At 43.6% G+C, this 26,500-nt stretch overlaps 1 protein-coding gene across 2 annotated transcripts; it reads right to left on the bottom strand.

Annotated features, from left to right (window-relative positions):
• Window positions 1-18,433: 18,433 nt before the first annotated feature.
• Window positions 18,434-26,402, bottom strand: hgh1 (HGH1 homolog (S. cerevisiae)). Of its 2 annotated transcripts, none has more exons than XM_064982979.1 (7): window positions 26,346-26,402; window positions 25,356-25,995; window positions 25,056-25,156; window positions 24,751-24,849; window positions 20,623-20,714; window positions 20,261-20,383; window positions 18,434-18,713 (listed from the first exon to the last, which is right to left on the bottom strand). In XM_064982979.1, exons 2-7 carry the CDS (start codon window positions 25,895-25,897, stop codon window positions 18,528-18,530), a joined length of 1,143 nt encoding a protein of 380 aa, XP_064839051.1. In that variant the 5' UTR covers window positions 25,898-25,995; window positions 26,346-26,402; the 3' UTR covers window positions 18,434-18,527. The 2 variants fall into 2 exon arrangements, with proteins under 2 accessions (XP_064839051.1, XP_064839052.1); XM_064982980.1 differs by lacking the exon at window positions 26,346-26,402 and adding an exon at window positions 26,103-26,339.
• Window positions 26,403-26,500: the final 98 nt, after the last annotated feature.

The following is a 26,500-nucleotide window of genomic DNA, read 5'->3' as shown; positions in this document are numbered from 1 at the left end:
CTCCCCGGGCCCAGCCTCTCCCCAGGCTTTCCCCAGGCTCTCCCCAGGCTCTCCCCAGCCTCTCCCCAGGCTCTCCCCGGGCCCAGCCTCTCCCCAGGCTCTCCCCAGCCTCTCCCCAGGCTCTCCCCAGCCTCTCCCCGGGCCCAGCCTCTCCCCAGGCTCTCCCCAGCCTCTCCCCAGGCTCTCCCCAGCCTCTCCCCAGGCTCTCCCCGGGCCCAGCCTCTCCCCGGGCCCAGCCTCTCCCCAGGCTCTCCCCAGGCTCTCCCCAGCCTCTCCCCAGGCTTTCCCCAGGCTCTCCCCGGGCCCAGCCTCTCCCCAGGCTTTCCCCAGCCTCTCCCCTTGCCAAGCCCCTCCCCAGCTTCCCTCCAGCCTCTCCCCTTGCCAAGCCCCTCCCCAGGCTTTCCCCAGGCTCTCCTTGAAGTAATCAGATGGTGTTTGGAGCGGAAAACCAAAGCCACAGAGTCAAAGCTGCAGAACACTGTGTATCTTAATGTATCATAGAGGGAGCGTGCAGCAGAGTGCAGTACACAGACCCTTCTAATCTAGAGCACTTTGGGCCATAATAATGAGGGAATAACCCTGGCGCTGACCCTCCCTCCACTGTGGACCTTCTATCCATCTTGATCAGCCCTCTGCGACACAGTCCGTTCACAGCTCTACAGGATGTCGAACCTGAGACCTCGCCAAGCCAGGTAGCGGACCCCTCAGCTGTGTCACTGTCATTTACCCCTGGCGAAAGGCCAGCGAGAGCAGGCAGATCAGGAAGTGAACCTCGACAGAGCAGAGTGACTCAGGACTCAGACCTAATATGATGCTAATAAGCTACACATGTTGCTTTCATATGGCTCACCGTTTCAGGCAGCAACAATAGGAATAACTTAGTGATAGGTAAATAAATAATGAATAAATAGATAAACGACCTGTCTGTCCAAACAACTGGATGGACGCAGGCCTCCTATGGTGTTTTCCGAATATTATTTTATGTTTAACAATGAAATCTAACTCCATCCAATGTTTTCTAATGCAGTGATAGGTAAATAAATAATTCATATATAAACATCCTGTCTGTCCATACAGCTGGATAGACGTGGGCCGAAGTAGCCTCTTATGGAGTTTGCCAGATATAATTTTATGTAAAACAATGAAATTAAAGACAAAGGTATCAGTAACAGTACATTTTAAGGGCCTTTAGTAACCAATATAAATATACTATTTTCCTCACGTTAGGGGGAAGAATGAGTTATTGCTTTTGGAGATTCAACCTCTTAGACGTTAAGTCCCCTATATGAAGGACTTTGAGTGTTTCTGGACTGGTTCCGACAGACATTTTGGTGGACAAAGAACTCGGTGAATGTCATAGGGTCCCGTGCCTTTTAGTGCCACAAAGACCCATTTTTACCTGGCAATTAAGGGCTTGGTTATCCAAACACTATTACTCATCACAACATGTTTCATTCAGACTTTAGACAGGCCAGGATCAGACATCACTGGCGGATTGTGTATTTATGGTTATAGTTTAGTTGACACATTTCACCAGAGTGGGAACAGTGGCTCATTTGCAGCATAACAAATATTTAAGATGAAATTCAGTGGTTTGGGAACTGGCAGGGATCACTTAGTGAGGCGACTGGGTGAGAACCCGGTCTGGGTGGGACCCCCGTTTTCCACAAAGTGTTGACAGTACTCCAGAGATAGCGAATTGTAGTTAACAGCTGTTTAAACACAAGGATACGTTCTCTGTGGTCAATAAGAGAAAGCCCAATTAGGTAGTAAAATAGTGCAGTAAAAAAGGGTATCTAAGTCCCCGAACTAGTGGTGCAATGCACAGTGATTTGGCCAGAAAGTAGCCTTGAGTCAGTCTGGAGCCATTTGGCAAGGAAAGACACTGCCTGAGTTTCTAGGAGAAACAGGAGCTCTATAGGCAAGGCCCAAACACTGGTGTTCCTCAGATTTATGGAAGGACAGGGTTTATGATATGTCAAATTTAGTTCACAACTCATGAGAAGGTGAAGGTGAATTTCAGAAGTATATCACTTGTTGTCTCTGCTCAGTGTACGTTCACAGTTAGGGTGCTCAAATTGGACGGCACAGTTTTCCGAAGCATAACAATCAGTATTTGGGTCTTGGAGTCAATCAGACTTCATTCAAACAGACCTGATGTAACCTTGCTGCTTGCTACTTTGTCAATGAGCTTTTTCTCTATTGCATACACCCTGTTTGCAGTGACATGCGGTGAGGTCTGAGGCCTGGTGGGCCCTTTCTATGAGCCCTCCCGGTTCTCGTCTCTCACTCACACACACACACACACTCAAACATAAAGTGGATTTTTGTTACGCTGTTTATCGTTTTGTTTATCTTGAAGTAGAAATATTTTGAGAGCATCCCCTGAGCCATCCCCTGAGCTATGTTCTCCAGAGCAGCAATCTGGGTCACCCCCTCAGGGATGGTCCTGTGTCTGCGGCTGAAATGGAAATCCTATTCCCTATATAGTGCACTACTTTTGAAATGACAACTTTTGACCATATTCTGAAATGGAACTGAAATTGCATTTCTGAAATGAAAATGGTACTGAAATGGCATTTCAGAGGCAGCCCGGGTCTCTCAGGGGAGGCAGCATCTCTTCCTGTGTGAGTGACTGACACCCCCCGTCTTCAGGGAGGGAGGGACAGGGTGGAGGGGGTACATACCAAAGGTATCACAACCTACACCTCCATAACCCTCCTGAAAAAGAGAAAGAAGCTAAAAAAGCTAAGCCTATCAGATGTTTACTTCAGCAGCTACCCGATTTGACTTACTTTATGTCATTTGTCATTCTTCCTCGTTTACCCTGCCGCGTGAATTGGAGGAGATGTTTTTGGTGGCGTGTGTCCATCTGGTTTCCGACTTCTTTTTGGATAATGCTTTTACCACCTGTTCCATCTCCACATTTGTTTGGTCTACGGCGCTACTCTTTGCCATAGCCCTATGTTGAGGAGAGTTGATCAAACTGCAATTTCACTGTAAAATATGGGGACTGCTCAAAATGGGTCCCTAGAAAAACCTAATAGTATTGATGATTTATATGTGAAACAAAGTTGTTGTTTTTATCAGGGTGGAATCACAAATAAGGGCAGGAATTTCTCCTGACTATGTGACCTGTCTTGACCCAGAAACACTCTGGGCCCCAGTTGTACACTGTTACTGAAAAACTCTGGGCCCTAGGTGTAGCACAGTGGATCTGGCCAATTCCGGCTGGGAGTCGGGGCACTTGACCGAGAGTCAGACTCGCCCGACGTCATGTGGCCAGAGTCTGGCCCGCCGTCGGCACTATTACTTATGAGTAGGATGCGGGGATTGAGCTCGGGTCGATTCTGGTGTGAGTTATCTGGCCCAAATGTATTAATAACCCTCTCTATAATCTGTCCAGTGATGTTAGGCCAACCCCTCTCAATAATATGTTTACTGATGTTAAGCCGACCTGTCTCCAAAGTCTGCCCAGTAATATTAGGCCTACCCCTCTATAATCTGTCCAGTGATGTTAGGTCTACCCCTCCATAATCTGTCCAGTGATGTTAGGCCTACCCCTCTATAATCTGTCCAGTGATGTTAGGCCTACCCCTCTATAATCTGTCCAGTGATGTTAGGCCTACCCCTCTATAATCTGTCCAGTGATGTTAGGCCTATCCCTCTATAATCTGTCCAGTGATGTTAGGCCTACCCCTCTATAATCTGTCCAGTGATGTTAGGTCTACCCCTCTATAATCTGTCCAGTGATGTTAGGCCTACCCCTCTATAATCTGTCCAGTGATGTTAGGCCTATCCCTCTATAATCTGTCCAGTGATGTTAGGCCTATCCCTCTATAATCTGTCCAGTGATGTTAGGCCTACCCCTCTCTATAATCTGTCCAGTGATGCTGGTCCTACCCCTCTCTCTATAATCTGTCCAGTAATGTTAGGCCTACCCCTCTATAATCGGTCCAGTAATGTTAGGCCTACCCCTCTATAATCTGTCCAGTGATGCTAGTCCTACCCCTCTCTCTATAATCTGTCCAGTAATGTTAGGCCTACCCCTCTATAATCTGTCCAGTGATGCTAGTCCTACCCCTTTCTCTATAATCTGTCCATTGATGTTAGTCCTACCACTCTCTCTATAATCTGTCCAGTGATGTTAGGCCTACCCCTCTATAATCTGTCCAGTGATGTTATGCCTACCCCTCTCTATAGTCTGTCCAGTGATGTTATGTCTACCCCTCTCTATAATCTGTCCAGTGATGTTATGCCTGCCCCTCTCTATAATCTGTCCAGTGATGTTATGCCTACCCCTCTCTATAATCTGTCCAATGCTGTTTGGCCTACCCCTCTCTATAATCTGTCCAGTAATGTTATGCCTACTCCTCTCTATAATCTGTCCAGTGATGGTATACCTACTCCTCTCTGTAATCTGTCCAGTGATGTTTTACCTACCCCTCTCTATAATCTGTCCAGTGATGTTATACCTACCCCTCTCTATAATCTGTCCAGTGATGTTATACCTACCCCTCTCTATAATCTGTCCAGTGATGTTATACCTACCCCTCTCTATAATCAGTGATGTTATATCTACCCCTCTCTATAATCAGTGATGTTATACCTACCCCTCTCTATAATCAGTGATGTTATATCTACCCCTCTCTATAATCAGTGATGTTATACCTACCCCTCTCTATAATCTGTCCAGTGATGTTATACCTACCCCTCTCTATAATCAGTGATGTTATACCTACCCCTCTCTATAATCTGTCCAGTGATGTTATACCTACCCCTCTCTATAATCAGTGATGTTATACCTACCCCTCTCTATAATCTGTCCAGTGATGTTATACCTACCCCTCTCTATAATCTGTCCAGTGATTTTAGGCCTACCCCTCTCTATAATCTGTCCAGTGATTTTAGGCCTACCCCTCTCTATAATCTGTCCAGTGATTTTAGGCCTACCCCTCTCAATAATCTGTCCAGTATTTGTAGTTTCGAATTATTACTTGACAGTTTATTTTCAAATTATTACTTTCAAATTATTCTATACACAGGACTTGTTGGCTGTAACACCAGATAGGCCCACAGACTGCTGTTTAGCACAGATAAGTCTATCATTCCCAAACCAGCTACACCTTTTCCTTCTATAAGGACATTAGCATGATACATATAGACTCAGGGCGCTCCATCCATACTACATACACGTAGTGCCACCCCGCTTTCTGTTCACATGATGAACTCTTATGCCATCAAAACCAAACTCTCCAACTAGTCTCTCCCCTGGAATCCAGCCTCTCAAGGTTTCAAGTTCCTTCTGAGAGCATTAATGTTCAGGTGATGGTAAATCTGCAGCTACTGATCAAAACCCGCCGTCGAACACAAACACCAAGATTTACTTCCTGGTCATCGGTTTCAACAATTAAGGCTCCAAGGTAAACCAGGGTATTATTAAGTACAGTAGAAAGTTTAATTTCCAGCTCCTGAAGGAGCCAAGAGAAATAGGATGTGTGGAGAGCAATAGTGTAAGTAGAGTAATGTGACGCAGACGCAACTTTCACTGGGGACCCCAACCCCACATTCTGAAATTGCATTTTCGACCCCCCTCCCCACAGTTTTAACATTGGAATGTGATACAAAACGAGGCAACTGTGTGCTTTAGGACCACGCGGATGTCTCTAAGTGGTCAGGTAGGCTGTTTGGAGTGTTTATCCGACTGGATAGAAAATACAATATTCATAATAATTATGCCTCCCCACTTCTAAAACCAAAGTTGCAGTACTGATGTGACGTGTTGCAGCTCTACTTCCTTGTCCACTGGTACGTCTCAAATGGCACCCTATTCCCTATATAGTGCACTTCTTTTGACCAGGGTCCGTAAAATTTATATAGTACGTTTAAGGTGGAAGTAGAAGCCTTAGAGTTGGTGTTCATGAGTTTACTCCAATTAGGGGAGGGGTGGGTAGGGTTAGGGTAGGGGTGGGTAGGGTTAGGGTAGGGGTGGGTAGGGTTAGGGTAGGGGTGGGTAGGGTTAGGGTAGGGGTGGGTAGGGGTGGGTAGGGTTAATGGAAAAGAATAAAGGAAAATATATTTAAAAAATATTTGTATATTTATATATACAGTACCAGTCAAAAGTTTGGACACTTTTTCTTTATTTTTACTATTTTCTATATTGTAGAATAATAGTGAAGACATCAAAACTATGAAATAACACTTATGGAATCATGTAGTAACCAAAAATGTGTTAACTTTAAAAAATAGTTTTTCAAAGTAGCCACCCTTTGCCTTGATGACAGCGTTGCACACTCTTGGCATTCCCTCAACCAGCTTCAAATAGTAAAATATATATATATACACAGTTGAAGTCGGACGTTTACATACACCTTAGCCAAATACATTTAAACTCAGTTTTCACAATTTCTGACATTTAATCCTTGTAAAAATTCCCTGTCTTGGGTCAGTTTGGATCACCACTTTATTTTAAGAATGTGAAATGTCAGAATAATAGTAGAGAGAATGATATATTTCAGCTGTTATATCTTTCATCACATTCCCAGTGGGTCAGAAGTTTACATACACTCAATTAGTATTTGGTAGCATTGCCTTTAAATTGTTTAACTTGGGTCAAACGTTTAGAGTAGCCTCCCACAAGCTTCCCACAATAAGTTGGGGTAATTTTGAGCCATTCCTCCTGACAGAGCTGGTGTAACTGAGTCAGGTTTGTAGGCCTCCTTGCTCGCACACTCTTTTTCAGTTCTGCCAACAAATGTTCTATAGGATTGAGGTCAGGACTTTGTGACGGCCACTCCAATACCTTGACTTTGTTGTCCTTAAGCCATTTTGCCACAACTTTGGAAGTATGCTTGGGGTCATTGTCCATTTGGAAGACCATTTGCGACCAAGCTTTAACTTCCTGACTGATGTCTTGAGATGTTGCCTCAATATATCCACATAATTGTCCTGCCTCATGATGCCATCTATTTTGTGAAGTACACCAGTCCCTCCTGCAGCAAAACACCCCCACAACCCCCGTGCTTCACAGTTGTGAATGTGTTCTTCTGCTTGCAAGCCTCCCCCTTTTTCCTCCAAACATAACGATGGTCATTAAGGCCAAACACTTTCAACTGACCGGAGGACATTTCACCAAAAAGTACAATCTTTGTCCCCATGTGCAGTTGCAAACCGTAGTCTGGCTTTTTTATGGTGGTTTTGGAGCAGTGGCTTCTTCCTTGCTGAGCAACCTTTCAGGTTATGTCGATATAGGACTTGTTTTACTGTGGATATAGATACTTTTGTACCTGTTTCCTCGCATCTTCACAAGGTCCTTTGCTGTTGTTCTGGGATTGATTTGCCCTTTTCGCATCAAAGTACTTTCATCTCTCGGAGACAGAACGCATCTCCTTCATGATGGCTGCGTGGTCCAATGGTGTTTCTACTTGCGTACTATTGTTTGTACAGATGAACGTGGTACCTTCAGGCGTTGGCTGATTTCTTTTGATTTTAAGCAAAGAGGCAATGAGTTTGAAGGTAGGCCTTGAAATATATCCACAGGTACACCTCCAATTGACTCAAATGATGTCAATTAGCCTATCTGTAACGGCTTTCTTCTACCTCCTTCTCTGACGAAGAGGTGGAATAAGGATCGGACCAAAATGCAGCGTGATTCGTTCGATACATCTTTAATGATGAAAAAATAAGAACAATACAAAACAACAAACGTCGAAAACCGAAACAGCCCTGACTGGTGTAACAAACACAGAGACAGGAACAATCACCCACAAACACACAGTGAAACCCAGGCTACCTAAATATGGTTCCCAATCAGAGACAACGATAATCACCTGACTCTGATTGAGAACCGCCTCAGGCAGCCATAGACTAATCTATACACCCCACACAACCCCAAGACGAAACACACTACAAATAAACCCATGTCACACCCTGGCCTGACTCAATAATTGAAGATAACATAATAAATATAGACCAGGGCGTGACACTATCAGAAGCTTCTAAAGCCATGACATCATTTTCTGGAATATTCCAAGCGGTTTAAAGGCTAATTCATTTTATTTATTTTTTTACAAATGTTAAACATTTTCTCCCACTTTGACATTACAGAGTAGTTTTGTAGATCATTGACAAAAAAATGACAATAAATCCATTTGAATCCCACTTTGTTACACAACAAAATGTGTAAAAAGTCAAGGGGTGTGAATACTTTCTGAATGCACTGTCCATGCCAGTAAGATAAAATCACTTCATAGTTGTCCACAAGAGGGTGATATACCACAAGCTATGGCGATATACACTTGTCAGTATACACTTGTCAGTACAGCCCTGAATGCTGATTGGCTGACAGCTGTGGTATATCAGACCGTATACCAGGATTATGACAAAATATGTATTTTTACTGCCCTAATTACGTTGGTAATCTGTTTATAATAGCAATCGGGCACCTCTGGGGTTTGTGGTATATGGCCAATATACCACGGTGCGGCAGCGTAGCCTAGTGGTTAGAGCGTTGGACTAGTAACCGGAAGGTTGCAAGTTCAAACCCCCGAGCTGACATGGTACAAATCTGTCGTTCTGCCCCTGAACAGGCAGTTAACCCACTGTTCCTAGGCCGTCATTGAAAATAAGAATTTGTTCTTAACTGACTTGCCTAGTTAAATAAAGATAAAATAAAAAAATAACAGGTTAGTTACACACTGATATAACAGGTTAGTTAGTATACACTGATATAACAGGTTAGTTAGTATACACTGATATAACAGGTTAGTTAGTATACACTGATATAACTGATATAAAAAAATAAAAAAATATATCATGGCATTGGAACGTTAAATAAACACAATCTGAGAAAGTAGTTGGCATCAGAACATTAAATAAACACAATCTGAGAAAGTAGTTGGGATCAGAACCTTAAGTAAACACAATCTGAGAAAGTAGTTGGGATCAAAACATTAAATAAACACAATCTGAGAAAGTAGTTGGCATCAGAACCTTAAATAAACACAATCTGAGAAAGTAGTTAGCTCACCACATTTTCTATTCCATTTGACTTGAAAATTTTCTCTTCTATTGGCCAGGCCATATGCTCATCAGTATTTGTCTAAGCAGTTATACAAATGAAAAGGCTAATGCATTATGGCCACAACATCACATAGGCCAGAACAGCATTCACCTCCGAGGCTAACTTCAACTGGCCCAAGTATGCAGTGCTGAAACTAAACTGGCCTGGATGGTGAACCATGAGCTATTGATATATCACTTACACTTATGATGTGTCTCTTCCTCAAACTGGCCTCTCCAGCGGGAATAACTAAGTCAATGCCATACTCTTAATTGTTTTCAGCCCTGTATATTAATGTGGGCCTGGGCCAAGGGTGCATCCCAAATTGCACCTTATTCCCTATATAGTGCACTACTTTTGACCAAAGCCCTATGTGCCCTGGATAAAAGTAGTGCACTATAAAGGGAATATGTTGCCATTTGGGACGTGACTCATGTTTTTCTTGTCATGCATTCCTAATGAGCTGGTCTCACGAGTCGTCCGTCACTCCTGTTGGCCAGACATTTTGATTCATCACATTTTAAATCATCACACTATTTAGCTATTTTTGGCGAGGAGAATGAAATTATTAGTGGAAGGAAAATATGTTGGGTTGTGAATGCACTGAATGCACTGTAAAAGTCTTAATTACGGTACTGTAGCTAGAGAGCAAATAATGATAATCTAATAAATATTACACTCCAGCCTGTAACAATGGATTATCAGCAAATGGTTCCATTCCATTCATGTTGAAGCAAAGAGAACCACCTCAACATTCTATTGTAGAATTAGTTTGTACAATGTCATTCATGTTGCCATGGGGAAGGTTCCAAATATATTGTCATCATTTCAGCAAGTTCACACCTTGAGTGTGGGCATGCTTACAGCTAAATGTTACAAGGATACAGTATATCAAATACCTCAGTCATACATCAAATAAATTTGACTGAGAGCTTAATCTGAGATGCACAGGAAAAGAGATGTGGCCACTAGAAGATAGTAGACAAGTAACATTTCACTGTCTGTCATAACAACCACATAGTAGACAGGTAACACCTCACTGTCTGTCCTAACAACCACATAGTAGACAGGTAACACCTCACTGTCTGTCATAACAACCACATAGTAGACAGGTAACACCTCACTGTCTGTCACAACAACCACATAGTAGACAGGTAACACCTCACTGTCTGTCATAACAACCACATAGTAGACAGGTAACATTTCACTGTCTGTCATAACAACCACATAGTAGACAGGTAACACCTCACTGTCTGTCATAACAACCACATAGTAGACAAGTAACATTTCACTGTCTGTCATAACAACCACATAGTAGACAGGTAACATCTCACTGTCTGTCACAACCACATAGTAGACAAGTAACATTTCACTGTCTGTCACAACAACCACATAGTAGACAGGTAACACCTCACTGTCTGTCATAACAACCACATGGTAGACAGGTAACACCTCACTGTCTGTCATAACAACCACATAGTAGACAGGTAACACCTCACTGTCTGTCATAACAACCACATAGTAGACAGGTAACACCTCACTGTCTGTCATAACAACCACATGGTAGATAGGTAACACCTCACTGTCTGTCATAACAACTACATGGTAGATAGGTAACTCTGTCATAACAACCACATAGTAGACAAGTAACATTTCACTGTCTGTCAACACCTCTTTCACTGTCTGTCACAACAACCACATAGTAGACAGGTAACACCTCACTGTCTGTCACAACAACCACATAGTAGACAGGTAACACCTCACTGTCTGTCATAACAACCACATAAGACAGGTAACACCTCACTGTCTGTCATAACAACCACATAGTAGATAGGTAACACCTCACTGTCTGTCATAACAACCACATAGTAGACAGGTAACACCTCACTGTCTGTCATAACAACCACATAGTAGACAGGTAACACCTCACTGTCTGTCATAACAACCACATAGTAGACAGGTAACACCTCACTGTCTGTCATAACAACCACATAGTAGACAGGTAACACCTCACTGTCTGTCATAACAACCACATAGTAGACAGGTAACACCTCACTGTCTCTCACAACAACCACATAGTAGACAGGTAACATCTCACTGTCTGTCATAACAACCACATAGTAGACAGGTAACACCTCACTGTCTCTCACAACAACCACATAGTAGACAGGTAACACCTCACTGTCTGTCATAACAACCACATAGTAGACAGGTAACACCTCACTGTCTGTCAACAACCACATAACAACCAACAACCACATAGTAGACAGGTAACACCTCACTGTCTCTCATAACAACCACATAGTAGACAGGTAACACCTCACTGTCTGTCATAACAACCACATAGTAGACAGGTAACACCTCACTGTCTCTCATAACAACCACATGGTAGACAAGTAACACCTCACTGTCTGTCATAACAACCACATAGTAGACAGGTAACACCTCACTGTCTGTCATAACAACCACATAGTAGACAGGTAACACCTCACTGTCTGTCATAACAACCACATAGTAGACAAGTAACATTTCACTGTCTGTCACAACAACCACATAGTAGACAGGTAACACCTCACTGTCTGTCATAACAACCACATAGTAGACAGGTAACACCTCACTGTCTGTCATAACAACCACATAGTAGACAGGTAACACCTCACTGTCTGTCATAACAACCACATAGTAGACAGGTAACACCTCACTGTCTGTCATAACAACCACATAGTAGACAGGTAACACCTCACTGTCTGTCATAACAACCACATAGTAGACAGGTAACACCTCACTGTCTCTCATAACAACCACATCAGGTAACACCTCACTGTCTGTCATAACAACCACATAGTAGACAGGTAACACCTCACTGTCTGTCATAACAACCACATAGTAGACAGGTAACACCTCACTGTCTGTCATAACAACCACATAGTAGACAGGTAACACCTCACTGTCTCTCATAACAACCACATAGTAGACAGGTAACACCTCACTGTCTGTCACTGTAGACAGGTAACACCTCACTGTCTGTCATAACAACCACATAGTAGACAGGTAACACCTCACTGTCTGTCATAACAACCACATAGTAAAATCAGGTAACACCATCATATGTTGTCTGAGTCACAACAACCACATAGTAGACAGGTAACCCTCACTGTCTACATAACAACCACATAGTAGACAGGTAACACACAGTTAATCTGTCAGCAACAAACACATAGTAATACCACAGTAACCAAACACAGGTAACTGTCTGTCATAACAACAACACATAGTAGACAGGTAACACCTCACTGTCTCTCATAACAACCACATGGTAATAGGTAACACCTCACTGTCTACCAACCAAACACAGGTAATACCACAACCAAACACAGGTAATACCACAGAAACAGGTAACACCTCACTGTCTACCACAGTAACAACCACATAGTAGACAGGTAACACCTCACTGTCTGTCACAACAACCACATAGTACACAGGTAACACCTTCACCATGGCTTGCAACACCTGTCTTTTTTAATGCATTTCCTGTCAGTCTGTCTGTCATAACAACCACATAGTAGACAGGTAACACCTCACTGTCTCTCACAACAACCACATAGTAGATTCAGGTAACACCTCACTGTCTGTCATAACAACCTCCTTTTGTCATAACATACACATAGTAGACAGGTAACACCTCACTGTCTCTCATAACAACCACATAGTACAGAACTGACAGGTAACACCTCACTGTCTGTCATAACAACCACATGGTCTAGTGACAGGTAACACCTCACTGTCTCTCCTGATGTTCCTAACAACCAACATGAGGTCAGGGTCAGGAGTAACACCTCACGGGACCGTCTGTCATAACAACCATACCCGGCGGGAATCCAGTAGACAGGTAACACCTCACTGTCTGTCATAACAACCACATGGTAGACAGGTAACACCTCACTGTCTCTCATAACAACCACATAGTACACAGGTAACACCTGTTGGCTTGTTGTTGGTACCTCTGTGAGGAACGCATCTCTTCCTCCACATAACAACCACCTTCAGTGAAGGCACTCTGACTTCTGCCTCCTGGTCCGGTGGAACATAGCCAAACTCACTGTCTCATACCAGTGGAGGAGGAGCAACCACATAAAGGTAGACAGGTAACACATCTCACTCTTGTCTCTCATAACAACCACATAGTAAGCCCAGGTAACACCTCACTGTCTGTCAGAACAACCACATTAATTACCAACTAGAAGGTAACTTAGGTAACACCTCACTGTCTGTCATAACAACCATATGTGAGAATGCTAGGATAGTAGTATTGCATAGGAGGAAGTAGATAGGTAAACAGGTAAAGGGTGAAGGAGTCCTTGAGGGCGGAGGTGAGAAGATGCCCTGGCATAACAACAGGCATTGGACAGGTAACGTCCTCACTGTCTACGCTGGATGAACTCCAAGGTGCGACCTACGCCCGGATGACAGGTCATAACAGTCCTCACTGCCTTGGGGACAAACAACCGATAGTAGGACCTCCTTTCGGGTCCGGTTCGCACCTCACTGTCTGGTATCCTCAACTTGCCACGAGATAGCCACAATCTTAGCACAGGAAGGACAGGCATGTCCGTGTCATCTCGAATGGCAGGACGTAGACTCGGGACAGGTAGATCCGGTTTGAATTCTTCGACCCGGTCTGTCATAAACTGGAATCGATTGAAGAAAAGAGACCATCTAGCTTGTCTAGAGTTAGGTGCTGGATATACCTCAGATTTCTGTCATAACAACTACATGGTAGATAGGTGAAAGCCCCTCACTGTCTTCTCTTAATGCCACATAGTAGACAGATCCCACCTCACTCAGTCTAAGCCTCATAACAACCACATGAAGCTTCTTGTAGAGACAGGACAGCTAACACCAACCACTGTCTGTCATAACAACTACATGGTAGATAGGTAACACCTCACTGCTGTTGCTGCAACAATCTGATTCTATATCTGCAAAATCACAGGTAATGTCAACAGCATCATATGTTGTTGAGTAAAACCACAACAATCACATATTGTAGTTTGCAGGTAATACAACAGCAACCAAACACAGGTAATACCATAGCAACCAAGCACTGGTAATACCACAGCCAAACACAGTTAATACCACAGCAACCAAACACAGGTAATACCATAGCAACCAAACACTGGTAATACCCTAGCAACCAAACACAGGTAATACCACAGTAACCAAACACAGGTAATACCACAGCAACCAAACACAGGCAATACCACAACCAAACACAGGTATGGACCACCTGCTTCCAGCCAAATCACAGGTAGATAAAGATCCACAGCCAAACACATGGGGCAATAAGGTCATAGTAGCATGGTGGCCCTCCAAACACTTTGGTAATACCCAGGTATGGATTCAAAGACCAAACACAGGTAATACCACAGTAACCAAACACAGGTAATACCACAGCAACCAAACACAGGTAATACCACAACCAAACACAGGTAATACCACAGCCAAACACAGGTAATACCATAGCAACCAAACACAGGTAATACCACAGTAACCAAACACAGGTAATACCACATCAATCAAGCACTGTTGCTGCCTGTCACACCCAGATTAGTCACAGAGGTAATGTCAATATTTCTTCACCATGGCTTGCAACACCTGTCTTTTTTAATGCATTTCAGGGACTCGAGATTCCTGGTTCCAGAGATCTTAAAATGTCCTTTCAGAAAACATGTTCCAGTTGGATGAACTGGATGGCATAGTCCGATTTTGGTGGAGAAGGAGCTTTTGACTGATAAAACAACTAATTCCTCAGCAGAGTAGCTCACAGCATGACCCACCTCCCAGGCAGTGTTTTTCCGACAGCAGGGTGATGAATCAATTTTATAGTAAACCCTGTGCATCACTGACTCTGTATGTGCGTGTATGTGTATGCTGTTTGTGCTGTGCCTGGTAGACTTTGGCTTTGCCATCCACGACACAGACAGGAGTGCTTTGATGAACACATTATGTGGCTCGGTGGCCAACACTGCCCCAGAGATCCTGCTGTCTCACAAATACAACGAAGAACAAGCTGACCTGTGGAGCCTGTGAGTCATCAGAGACTTGGGTCTCAAATGACTCCCTATTCCCTATATAGTGCACTACTTTTGACCTGGGCCTATAGGGCTCTTGTAAAAAGTAGTGCACTTTATAAGGAATAGGAGGGGCATTTGGGATACAACCTAGAACAAGTCTCACACTTCATTAAATAGCTAAATGAGTATCATCCAATGACTTCTACAGAACTAGCCTACTCATTGGTCCCAGTGTACCAGTATAATAGTTACCCTCTGTGTATGTTGACAGTCATGTTACCAATAAATAACACAGCAAAGGGGCATCACATATCACTGTCATAGTTTTGAACACAACTATTTTCTGCTTACTGGAAGTTAGTTGGTCCCATGTCTCTTCTATTCATAGGGGTGTTTCTGTATGCCATGGTCACAGGGAAGCTGCCCTACCATAAGAAGCATCCCCGCAAACTGGTCCAACTCATCAGGAAAGAGCTGCCGTTCCACCACCCAGTTTACCTAGGTATTCTGCCAGTGATCAACAGGGGCCATATTCATAAAGCATCTTGGCGTAGGAGTGCAGATCTACGATCAGGTCCGTCTCGTCTAAGTAATCGTATTCCTTGAGAAAAATTTAGAAAAGCAAAACTGATCCTAGAACAGAACTCCTACTTTGAGATAGTTTTTTGGATATGGGCCCTGGTCTGTAAAATGTGTTTAAAAAAACAACACTTCTCTGGCCCTTAAAGCCCACTTCTCCAATCCAACACTACAGTCGTGGCCAAAGCTTTTGAGAATGACACAAATATTAATTTTCAAAGTCTGCTGCCTCAGTTTATATGATGGCAATTTGCATATACTCCAGAATGTTATGAAGAGTGATCAGATGAATTGCAATGAATTGCAAAGTCCCTCTTTGCCATGCAAATGAACTGAATCCCCCAAAAACATTTCCACTGCATTTCAGCCCTGCCACAAAAGGACCAGCTGACATCATGTCAGTGATTCTCTCGTTAACACAGGTGTGAGTGTTAATGAGGACAAGGCTGGAGATCACTCTGTCATGCTGATTGAGTTCGAATAACAGACTGGAAGCTTCAAAAGGAGGGTGGTGCTTGGAATCATTGTTCTTCCTCTGTCAACCATGGTTACCTGCAAGGAAACACGTGCCATCATCATTGCTTTGCACAAAACGGGCTTCACAGGCAAGGATATTGCTGCCAGTAAGATTGCACCTAAATCAACCATTTATCGGATCATCAAGAACTTCAAGGAGAGCGGTTCAATTGTTGTGAAGAAGGCTTCAGGGTGCCCAAGAAAGTCCTAAAGTTGATTCAGCTGCGGGATCGTGGCACCACCAGTACAGAGCTTGCTCAGGAATGGCAGCAGGCAGGTGTGGGTGTATCTGCACGCACAGTGAGGCGAAGACTTCTGGAGGATGGCCTGCTGTCAAGAAGGGCAGCAAAGAAGCCACTTCTCTCCAGGAAAAACATCAGGGACAGACTGATATTCTGCAAAAGGTACAGGGATTGGACGGCTGAGGACTGGGTGAAAGTCATTTTCTCTGATGAGAAAGGGCATCCGTAAAAAAAGCTTGTCTGGAGAAGACAAGGTGAGCACTATCATCAGTCCTGTGTCATGCCAACAGTAAAGCATCCTGAGACCATTCCTGTGTGGGGTTGCTTCTCAGCCAAGGGAGTGGGCTCACTCACAATTCTGCCTAAGAACACAGCCATGAAGAAAGAATTGCACCAACACATCCTCCGAGAGCAACTTCTCCCAACCATCCAGGAACAGTTTGGTGACGAACAATGCCTTTTCCAGCATGATGGAGCACCTTGCCGTAAGGCAAAAGTGATACCTAAATGGCTCGGGGAACAAAACATTGATATTTTGGGTCCATGGCCAGGAAATTCCCCAGACCTTAATCCCATTGAGAACGTGTGGTCAATCCTCAAGAGGCAGGTTGTCAAACAAAACCCCACAATTTCTGACAAACTCCAAGCATAGACTATGCAAGAATGTGCTGCCATCAGTCAGGATGTGGCTCAGAAGTTAATTGACAGCATGACAGGACGGATTGCAGAGTTCTTGAAAAAGGTCAACACTGCAAATATTGACTCTGCATCAACTTCATGTACTTGTCAATAAAAGCCTTTGACACTTATGAAATGCTTGTAATTATGCTTCAGTATTCCATAGTAAAATCTGACAAAATTATCTAAAGACACTGAAGTAGCAAACTGTGGAAATTAATATTTATGTAATTCAAAACTTTTGGCCACAACTGTACATGTCTTGGGAAAGAAAGCATACCCAAAATAAGCATTAAACCCAGCTCGAAAGCAATCTAAATACAAATGCCTTCAATTATACATTTGTATGATTATTATAGAACAGTGGTGATGTAAATTGAAAAAAAAAAAAGATTACTTTTGTTGGATGTGAGCCTGTCTTTACTTGTTGATGTTACTTTCAAGTCAATAAAACTACTTTGCCATAAAGAGCTGCAGTCCTAATGTCCCCTGGCTGTGTGTGCCCCTCCAGGCTGCCAGGACCTGATTTAGAAGCTGTTACAGTGGCAGCCCTCCACCCCCAAGCCCTTCCACAACCTACCGAACAGCAGGAAGCCCAGCTCAGCCCATAAGGACCAGCAGCCCAACAGGCAGCTGCACAGCTTCTCAGGTAAATTGTTTGAAGGCAGCCTGAGGATTCCTACTCCTGGCTACGAGCCTAGTGGCTGCTAACCATGGAACCTAGTGGCTGCTAACCATGGAACCTAGTGGCTGCTAACCATGGAACCTAGTGGCTGCTAACCATGGAACCTAGTGGCTGCTAACCATGGAACCTAGTGGCTGCTAACCATGGAACCTAGTGGCTGCTAACCATGGTACCTAGTGGCTGCTAACCATGGAACCTAGTGGCTGCTAACCATGGAACCTAGTGGCTGCTAACCATGGAACCTAGTGGCTGCTAACCATGGAACCTAGTGGCTGCTAACCATGGAACCTAGTGGCTGCTAACCATGGAACCTAGTGGCTGCTAACCATGGTACCTAGTGGCTGCTAACCATGGTACCTAGTGGCTGCTAACCATGGATTATGTTACCATGGACTACTATAGGCTCAGACGTGATTCCATTTGGGACTCCAACATTTTGGGGTTCCTACAGAAAATAAATCAAGGGCAGACTCTTTTCGTTAACAAAATGATATTATTTTAATGGTTACTTGACTTTTGTTGTCTGAATTTACATTATGTGAAAATACAACAGTCCTCCCCGACTCCTGTTTACATGCAAGTTTGTTGTTGTGATGGCGAGAATTATCTTCTGTTCGTTCCAGTCAGCAGTTGGTTGGGTTCCATTGTTCATCAGATGGTGGCTCAGATGAAATGTAGAAAAGACCTCTCTGCTACATCATCCTCACTATGCCAGCACACTGCTGGGGCTTGTCTGGATTTAACAGATCTTCCTGGTCCTTCTCCAACTGCTCCTGCTCCTTGGCATCCATGTCTTTGAGCTTCACCGCCACATCCTCAGGAATCTCCACCTCCAACAAGTTCTCCATGCCTGGCTCCGGTTCGTCCCCGATCAGCACCTGACAGAGAGACAGACAGGAGACATGCCCATACAAAAAAAGAATACATCAATGCTGGTGGCAAACACATTAACAAAGACTTATTTTAAGTGAAAAAACTGTAGAGAGCAATATATTCCAATGACACCCTCAACATTACTACAGACTGGAGTTGACAACAAATTAGCTCAAGAAACGTCAAAACGGCATTCTGGATGTGTTCCCAAATTTTTGAAAAAAAATATGTATTTTTAAGTAATATGATAAAATGTTACAACCTTGTTAAGCGCAAGATTCAGCATAAAAAGACCATTAATCTTAGATAAATATCATGCTTGGATTTCAACTCGCTAGATTTATATGCTTTATGACTGTGGTTAAACTGTCTGGGTAGCTAAAGACGGAACTCGTACCTCTGGACCAGAAGTCAAAAGGGATCTCCTAGCTGTATGGAGTGTATCAGGGGTTTCACCCAAGACCGAGTGACATCTTTTCCACTCAGTCGTTCCCCACTACCAGAATGCCACTGCAGAGCAGGCACTATGCAGGGAAGGAACAGTGGAAGCTTTTTCCAGGCAATCAGAACATCCTGTCTGTGTCCCAAATGGATCCCTATAGTACACTACTTTTACCGACGGACGATAGGGCTCCACAGGACCCTGGTTAAAAGTAGTGCACTATGTAGGGACTAGGGTGCCATTTGGGATATAGATTCCATTTTCTCAGTCAGCCGCTGCGGTAAATTTCAGCACTCAGAGTACTGACATGTCATGAGATTAATTGGCATTGTAGACTGGGGTGTCTTACCAAGCACAACAAGAAGCCATTAAATTCCCGAACGTACTGGTTACCAAGGTGCCATGACGACAGCTGGAAAATCTGGACTTGCTTGTGAATAACGCAGCAGCTCACCGTGAGGTTGCTCTGGGTTGATTTAATAGGGTAAACCTAAACCCTAACTGCAGAGGTCTGCCTCAGAATTACAGCAACCGTTTGTTGATCTTAGTACAAACCTAACACACATTACTGTAAATTATACACAGAGTACACAAAACATTAAGGACACCTGCTCTTTCCCATGACAAGCAAAAGCTATGATCCCTTATTGTCGTCAGTTGTTAAATCCACCTCAATCAGTATAGATGAAGGGGAGGAGACGGGTTAAAAATCCTTCTTTAACCTTTGAGACAACTGAGACATGCATTGTGTATGTTTGCCATTCAGAGGGTGAATGGACAACACACAACATTTAAGTGCATTTGAACGGGGTATGGTAGTTGGTCCCAGGCACACTGGTTTGTGTCAAGAACTGCAACGCTGCGGGTTTTTCATGTTCAACCGTTTCCCATGTGTATCAATGGTCCACCACCCAATGGACATCCAGCCAACATGACAACTGTGAGAAGCATTGGAGTCAACATGGGCCAGCATCCCTGTGGAACGCTTGACACCTTGTAGAGTCCATGCCACAATGAATTGAGGCTAATCTGAAGGCAAAAGGAGGTGCAACTCAATATTAGGAAGGTGTTCCTAATGTTTAGTATACTCAGTGTATATTCGTAGTTTACCTGTATAAACTTCTCGCAAGCAGCGGCCACGTGAGGTTCCTTTTCCCAGTTGTGGAACTCCCTCATGATGGCATAGGTGTTCTTGGCCTTCAGAAACTGCCGGCCCACTTTGGTAGCAGTCAGCTGGGTGCATCAAGAGAAAAACGTCAAGTTAGGAGTGTTTCCAACTGCTAAAATCAGTTTGTGTTATACAGAAAGAGCTTTTCTGGTTTAGTGACAAAGATGGTTAAGTGTTGGCGCCAGAAACAAAGCATTTCGTTGCACCTGCGGTAACATCTGCAAATCTGTAAACGTGACAAATAAGCTTTGATTTGAAGTGTTGGTGGAAGCATGGCATGGTATTGACTCTTGGGTACACCAACCAGTATCATGGTCTCAATGAGCATCTTGCGAATGTCGGGATCCTCCTCTCTTTTCTTGTCCTCGGGCAAGTACTGGAGGTCGACGGGCAACCCTTCATTGAATAGGAATAATATACCATCAGTATCAGGCTACATTTGAGTGCAGATATCTTACTGTATTACATTAGCAGTAGGCTATATCAAGGAGTTGAAGTTGTTTTAATCAATGCATGTTGTTCACAGTACAAACGGAGAGCCTTGTGAAGCAAACCATCTCTTTATGAATTCTTCTCTAGCATCTCAGGCTGTTTAGCCTTCTATAAAGACTGGTTAACGTGGCCATGTGCCACAAGACTGTAAAACATCAAAACAAATGAAAAATGTTGAACTATTTTTACGTGACCACCGCCTTTAAAGTTGAACCCCGGGCTGAGTACAGCACAGATTCACAACTTCCTTGGAAGGATCTTCAACATTTTATATTTGGGTCCCTCTGACGTTATTGTGATGTAATTTTTTTTTAAATCAACTCTCCATGTGCACAAGGTGGGGACAAATACACAGTGCCTTGAAACTCCACCTGCCATCTGCACAGAACAAACACATTGTGTCCTATGGAGGAGAGGGCAACTGCAGCAGACATGCTCATGCCACAGGCACAATGATTTCCTGTTGCAGCTGGGAATAGGAAGGAGCTCTGAAGTTATCCCGAGGTATAGATCTAGGATAATCGTCCCTCATCCTAACCATTAGTGGGTAAAATGTCAAACTGACTCAAATGCGAGGGAACTGCGGGGGGGGGGATCCCCATTAGCTGTTGTGAAAGCAGCAGCTACTCTTCCTGGGGTCCACATAGAACATGAAAATACAGGGCATTAATAGGACAGAAAATATACAAACGTTTTTTGAGAAGGACAATTTGAAATAAAATAGTATTGAGTAAAGGTATTTATTGGTTTTTATTCATTTTGATAAGAGCTAAAAATTCAATAAATTGAAGGTTATTTGTTGACGTAAAACTCAATTTCATTATTTTAAGGTTGTCATTAGATTTGGGGTAGGATCGCAAGAAATTCTTGGGGAAAAAAAATAAAAAATGGGGACCCAGAAATACTGCCCCCCCCCAAAAATGGGATCCTCGCTGAAAAAGTTTGAATATCACTGCTCTAACCCGTTACGCCAGCGTCTACCAACTAGCCCGTTACGCCAGCGTCTACCAACTAACCTGTTATTTTACCAGCTGCCCACTGGAATGACGCCAGGAAACACTGTCACCACTGATAAATCTACGATTATTGAGAATTTCAGTAAGCATTTTTCTACGGCTGGACTTGCCTTCCACCTGGCTACCCCGACCCCGGTCAACAACGGTTCTGACTTAGGTATTTGTAGTTGTCCACATATTCTAGGTGTCTGACTAGACTGTGTACTCTCCTTCCAGACTCACATTAAGCATCTCCAATACAAAATTAAATCTAGAATCGGCTTCCTATTTCACAACAAAGCATCCTTCACTCATGCTGCCAAACATACCCTCGTAAAACTGACTATCCTACCGATCCTTGACTTCGGCAATGTCATTTACAAAACAGCCTCCAACACTCTACTCAGCAAAATGGATGCAATCTATCACAGTGCCATCCGTTTCGTCACCAAAGCCCCATATACTACCCACCACTGCGACCTGTATGCTCTCGTTGGCTGGCCCTCGTATTCATTTTTGTTGCCAAACCCACTGGCTCCAGGTCATCTGTAAGTCCTTGCTAGGTAAAGCCCCACCTTATCTCAGCTCACTGGTCACCATAGCATGCACTCCAGAAGGTTTATTTCACTGGTCACCCCCAAAGCCAATTCCTACTTTGGCTACCTTTCCTTCAAGCTCTCTGCTGCCAATGACTAACGAACTGCAAAAATCACAGAAGCTAGACTCATATCTCCCTCTCTAGCTTTAAGCATCAGCTTTCAGAGCAGCTTACAGATCATTGCACCTGTACATAGCTAATCTGTAAATAGTCCATCCAACTACCTCATCCCCATATTGTTATATTTTTTGCTCCTTTGCGCCCCAGTATCTTTACTTGCACATCTATCACCCCAGTGTTTATTTGCGAAATTGTAATTATTTCGCCACAACCGCCTATTTATTGCCTTACCTCCCTAATCTTACTTCATTTGCACACACTGTATATAGACATTTCTATTGTGTTATTGACTGTAAATGTGTTTATTCCATGTGTAAATCTGTTGTTGTTTGTGCCACATTGCTTTGCTTTATCTTGGCCAGGTCACAGTTGTAAATGAGAACTTGTTCTCAACTGGCCTACCTAAAGGTGAAATGAAATAAAAAATATCAGTCTATACTAACTAACCTGTCATATCAGTGTCTACTAACTAACCTGTTATATTTTATTTCACCTTTATTTAACCCGGTAGGCTAGTTGAGAACAAGTTCTCATTTGCAACTGCGACCTGGCCAAGATAAAGCATAGCAATTTGACACATACAACAGCAGAGTTACACATGGAATAAACAAAACATACAGTCAATAATACAGTAGAAGAAAGAAAACAAAAAGTCTATATACAGTGAGTGCAAATGAGGTAAGTTAAGGAAATAAATAGGCCATGGTGGCGAAGTAATTACAATATAGCAATTAAACACTGGAAAGGTAGATCGGCAGAAGATGAATGTGCAAGTAGAGATACTGGGGTGCAAAGGAGCAAAATAAATAAATACCAGTATGGGGATGAGGTAGGTAGATAGCCCATCTGTAAACAGCCCATCTATGTACAGGAGCAGTGATCTGTAAGCTGCTCTGACAGCTGGTGCTTAAAGCTAGTGAGGGAAATGTGAGTCTCCAGCTTCAGAGATTTTTGCAATTCGTTCCAGTCATGGGCAGCAGAGAACTGGAAGGAAAGACGACCAAAGGAGGAATTGGCTTTGGGGGTGACCAGTGAGATATACCTGCTGGAGCGCGTGCTACGAGTGGGTGCTGCTATGGCGACCAGTGAGCTGAGATACAGCGGGGCTTTACCTAGCAGAGACTTGTAGATAACCTGTAGCCAGTAGGTTTGGCGACGAGTATGAAGCGAGGGCCAGCCAACGAGAGCGTACAGGTCGCAAAGGTGGGTAGTGTATGGGGCATTGGTGACAAAACAGATGGCACTGTGATAACAAACTGGATGCAGTCTGAGTACAGTGTTGGAGGCTATTTTATAGATGACATCACCAAAGTCGAGGATCGGTAGGATGGTCAGTTTTACGAGGGTATGTTTGGCAGCCTGAGTGAAGGAGGCTTTGTTGCGATAAAGGAAGCTGATTCTAGATTTAATTTTGGACTGGATGCTTAATGAGTCTGTAAGGAGAGTTTACAGTCTAACCAGACACCCAGGTATTTGTAGTTGTCCACATATTCTAAGTCAGAGCCGTCCAGAGTAGTGATGCTGGACGGGCGAGCAGTGATCGATTGAATAGCATGCATTTAGTTTTACTTGCATTTAAGAGCAGTTGGAGGCCAGGGAAGGAGAGTTGTATGGAATTGAAGCACGTCTGGAGGTTAGTTAACACTGTGTCCAACGAGGGGCCAGAAGTATACAGAATGGTGTCGTCTGCATAGAGGTGGATCAGAGACTCACCAGCAGCAAGAGCAACATCATTGATGTATATATCAGTGTGTAACTAACTAACCTGTTATATTAGTGTGTAACTAACTAACCTGTTATTTTATCTTTATTTAACTAGGCAAGTCAGTTAAGAACAAATTCTTATTTTCAATGACGGCCTAGGAACAGTGGGTTAACTGCCTGTTCAGGGGCAGAACGACAGATTTTTACCTTGTCAGCTTGGGGATTTGATCTTGCAACCTTTCGGTTACTAGTCCAACGCTCTAACCACTAGGCTACCTGGCCGCCCCATTGTTATTATTAAATTGTTAGTAGTGCGTACTAACTAGAATTTGTTTTTGAATACCACTGGTCTAGGGGCATCTTCACCCTATTCGTTAGGGCCGAGGATGTATTTAAGGACTGTTGAAACATCTGAAATCACAGTGCCTGGTACAGTACATGATACGCTGTCTGCTGCAGCTGGATCCTGTCTGTTCTGCAGGGAGATGACAAACACTTTGCCATGCTGTGGTGTCCTCCTTACCTTCATTCTCCTCGTCAGACAGTTCCTCAGGCCCAGCGAGAGGCAGCAACAGGAAAGGCAGAATGTCCACTGCATCACTCAGCAACCACTCATGATGAGCTGGGGGAAATCGTAATATATCCAAATCTTTAACTTTTTTTCTCTTACCCTTTCTTGGAAACATGTTACAAGGTCAACATAGCTAGAACGTTTACCGAAAATTAATCCTCTTCAATTCAACACAAAACGGGCATGAACTAGGAAGGTTAAAACTGACTGTCCTACAGCCATTAACATGTATGTGTGTATGTCTTTTCATCACTTACCATGGTCAAAGCAACAATTTCTCAGAGTGCCAATGACTCCCCCTCGTCTGATTGTGGAGGCCTCGTATTGTATGTAGGGAAGGAGTCTCTGCACTACACACCTGTGGACCATCAAACATACACACAAAGAACAGGCATCAACATTGGACAGGGAACAGACAGGTAACACTTATTGGGCAGGAAGTTTAACATCTCTTTAGGCATGTATAGCATGTATTACCAGATGATGAGAAAAGTCAAAAGACATAACCTAGCCTAGGCTAAACCTGGATCTCATGAGCTAAGCACCCAGCCACTGACCTCTCCCTATCCAGGATAAAGTGTCTGGTCTCGGGCAGCTGTGTCAAGTTGGAGAGGAGGGGGCCCAGGTAATGGAGTGACACCTGCTTGTTGTAGCCCTCAGTGCAGAAGATTTCCACTATCTGTGTCAGACCTATCTCCTGCTCCTGCATAGCCTTAAACACCTCTTTACACGTCTTCACATGCCGCGACAGGTTAGTGAGGATTGTACAGATACGGTCTGCAAACATAAACTCTCGGTCCAGGAGATTTTTAAACAACATAGGGAGGAAGTCAGCGTCTTTCACCAGCGGTTGGTGCATGGTCTCGTCAGCCGAGAGGTTGATGAGAGAGTGGTAACAGTCTTTGACGATAGCGATAGAGGGGTCGGTGGTGAGGGTCACCAGGGCTTTAAGGAAGTCAGGTTTTGACTGTAGGTAGCGACAGCCGTCCCTGTTGCCAGATAGGCCCAGGATGTACTCTGTGGCCTGGCCCTTGACATCCGGCCTGGTGTTCAGGGTGAGGAAGGACAGCAGCTCTTTTGCCTCCACGTCACTCAGCATGATGGTGGACAGGCAACGTGCGATGGTCAATCCAAATCTTCACTAATCCAAAAGTTGACAGTCACAAGATACAATTCCACAAGTGTAAAGAAAGCTTGCTATAAAGACAGAGAGGACAATTAGACCAATGATAACTGGTTAGATACAATGTAGCTAGAACACAACATAAATGGTGAATATAAATGACAAAGTCAGTAATAGTTACATTAAACTCATGCAGTCACATAGCATGATCGTATCCGAGTCCTTTCGATCGTGCTAGCTAGCCAGTCGAACATGGGTTCACGGTAGTTTCTATTTCTCAGGCGATATAAAACCACCCGAATTCCTTGACTGTTAAAAGTTTAGAAAACATCGTAGCTAGCGGGCTTGATACATATTTATGGATTTAAAACCAATCGTGCGGTTCTGTAACATTGATCAAACGGTTATTATGACGCACACTCACCTCATCCACATGGGTCGTTCCATGCTGATAACTACGTACTTCCGCATTCGACATTTTGCGTCTCCAATAAGATTACAGATAATATAAATATATCCGCTTCCAAAAGTAATCCTTAGTTCTGATTGGTTTTATTTTCTCAGCAGCCTTTGGATTGG

The sequence above is a fragment of the Oncorhynchus masou genome, chromosome 13 (assembly GCF_036934945.1).
Source record: "Oncorhynchus masou masou isolate Uvic2021 chromosome 13, UVic_Omas_1.1, whole genome shotgun sequence".
Lineage (NCBI taxonomy): Eukaryota > Metazoa > Chordata > Actinopteri > Salmoniformes > Salmonidae > Oncorhynchus > Oncorhynchus masou.
The sequence above is the reverse complement of the archived record's forward strand: the minus strand, read 5'-3'. Positions and strand labels throughout refer to the sequence as shown.

Coding starts and splice junctions, on each gene's coding strand:
- hgh1 (XM_064982979.1), bottom strand. CDS start 25,897: ATGCTGAGTGACGTGGAGGCAAAAGAGCTGCTGTCCTTCCTCACCCTG. Junction 25,157..25,355: donor TTTATCCTGGATAGGGAGAG/GTCAGTGGCTGG, acceptor GATGGTCCACAG/GTGTGTAGTGCAGAGACTCC. Junction 18,714..20,260: donor CTTGCGAGAAGTTTATACAG/GTAAACTACGAA, acceptor TCTCTCTGTCAG/GTGCTGATCGGGGACGAACC.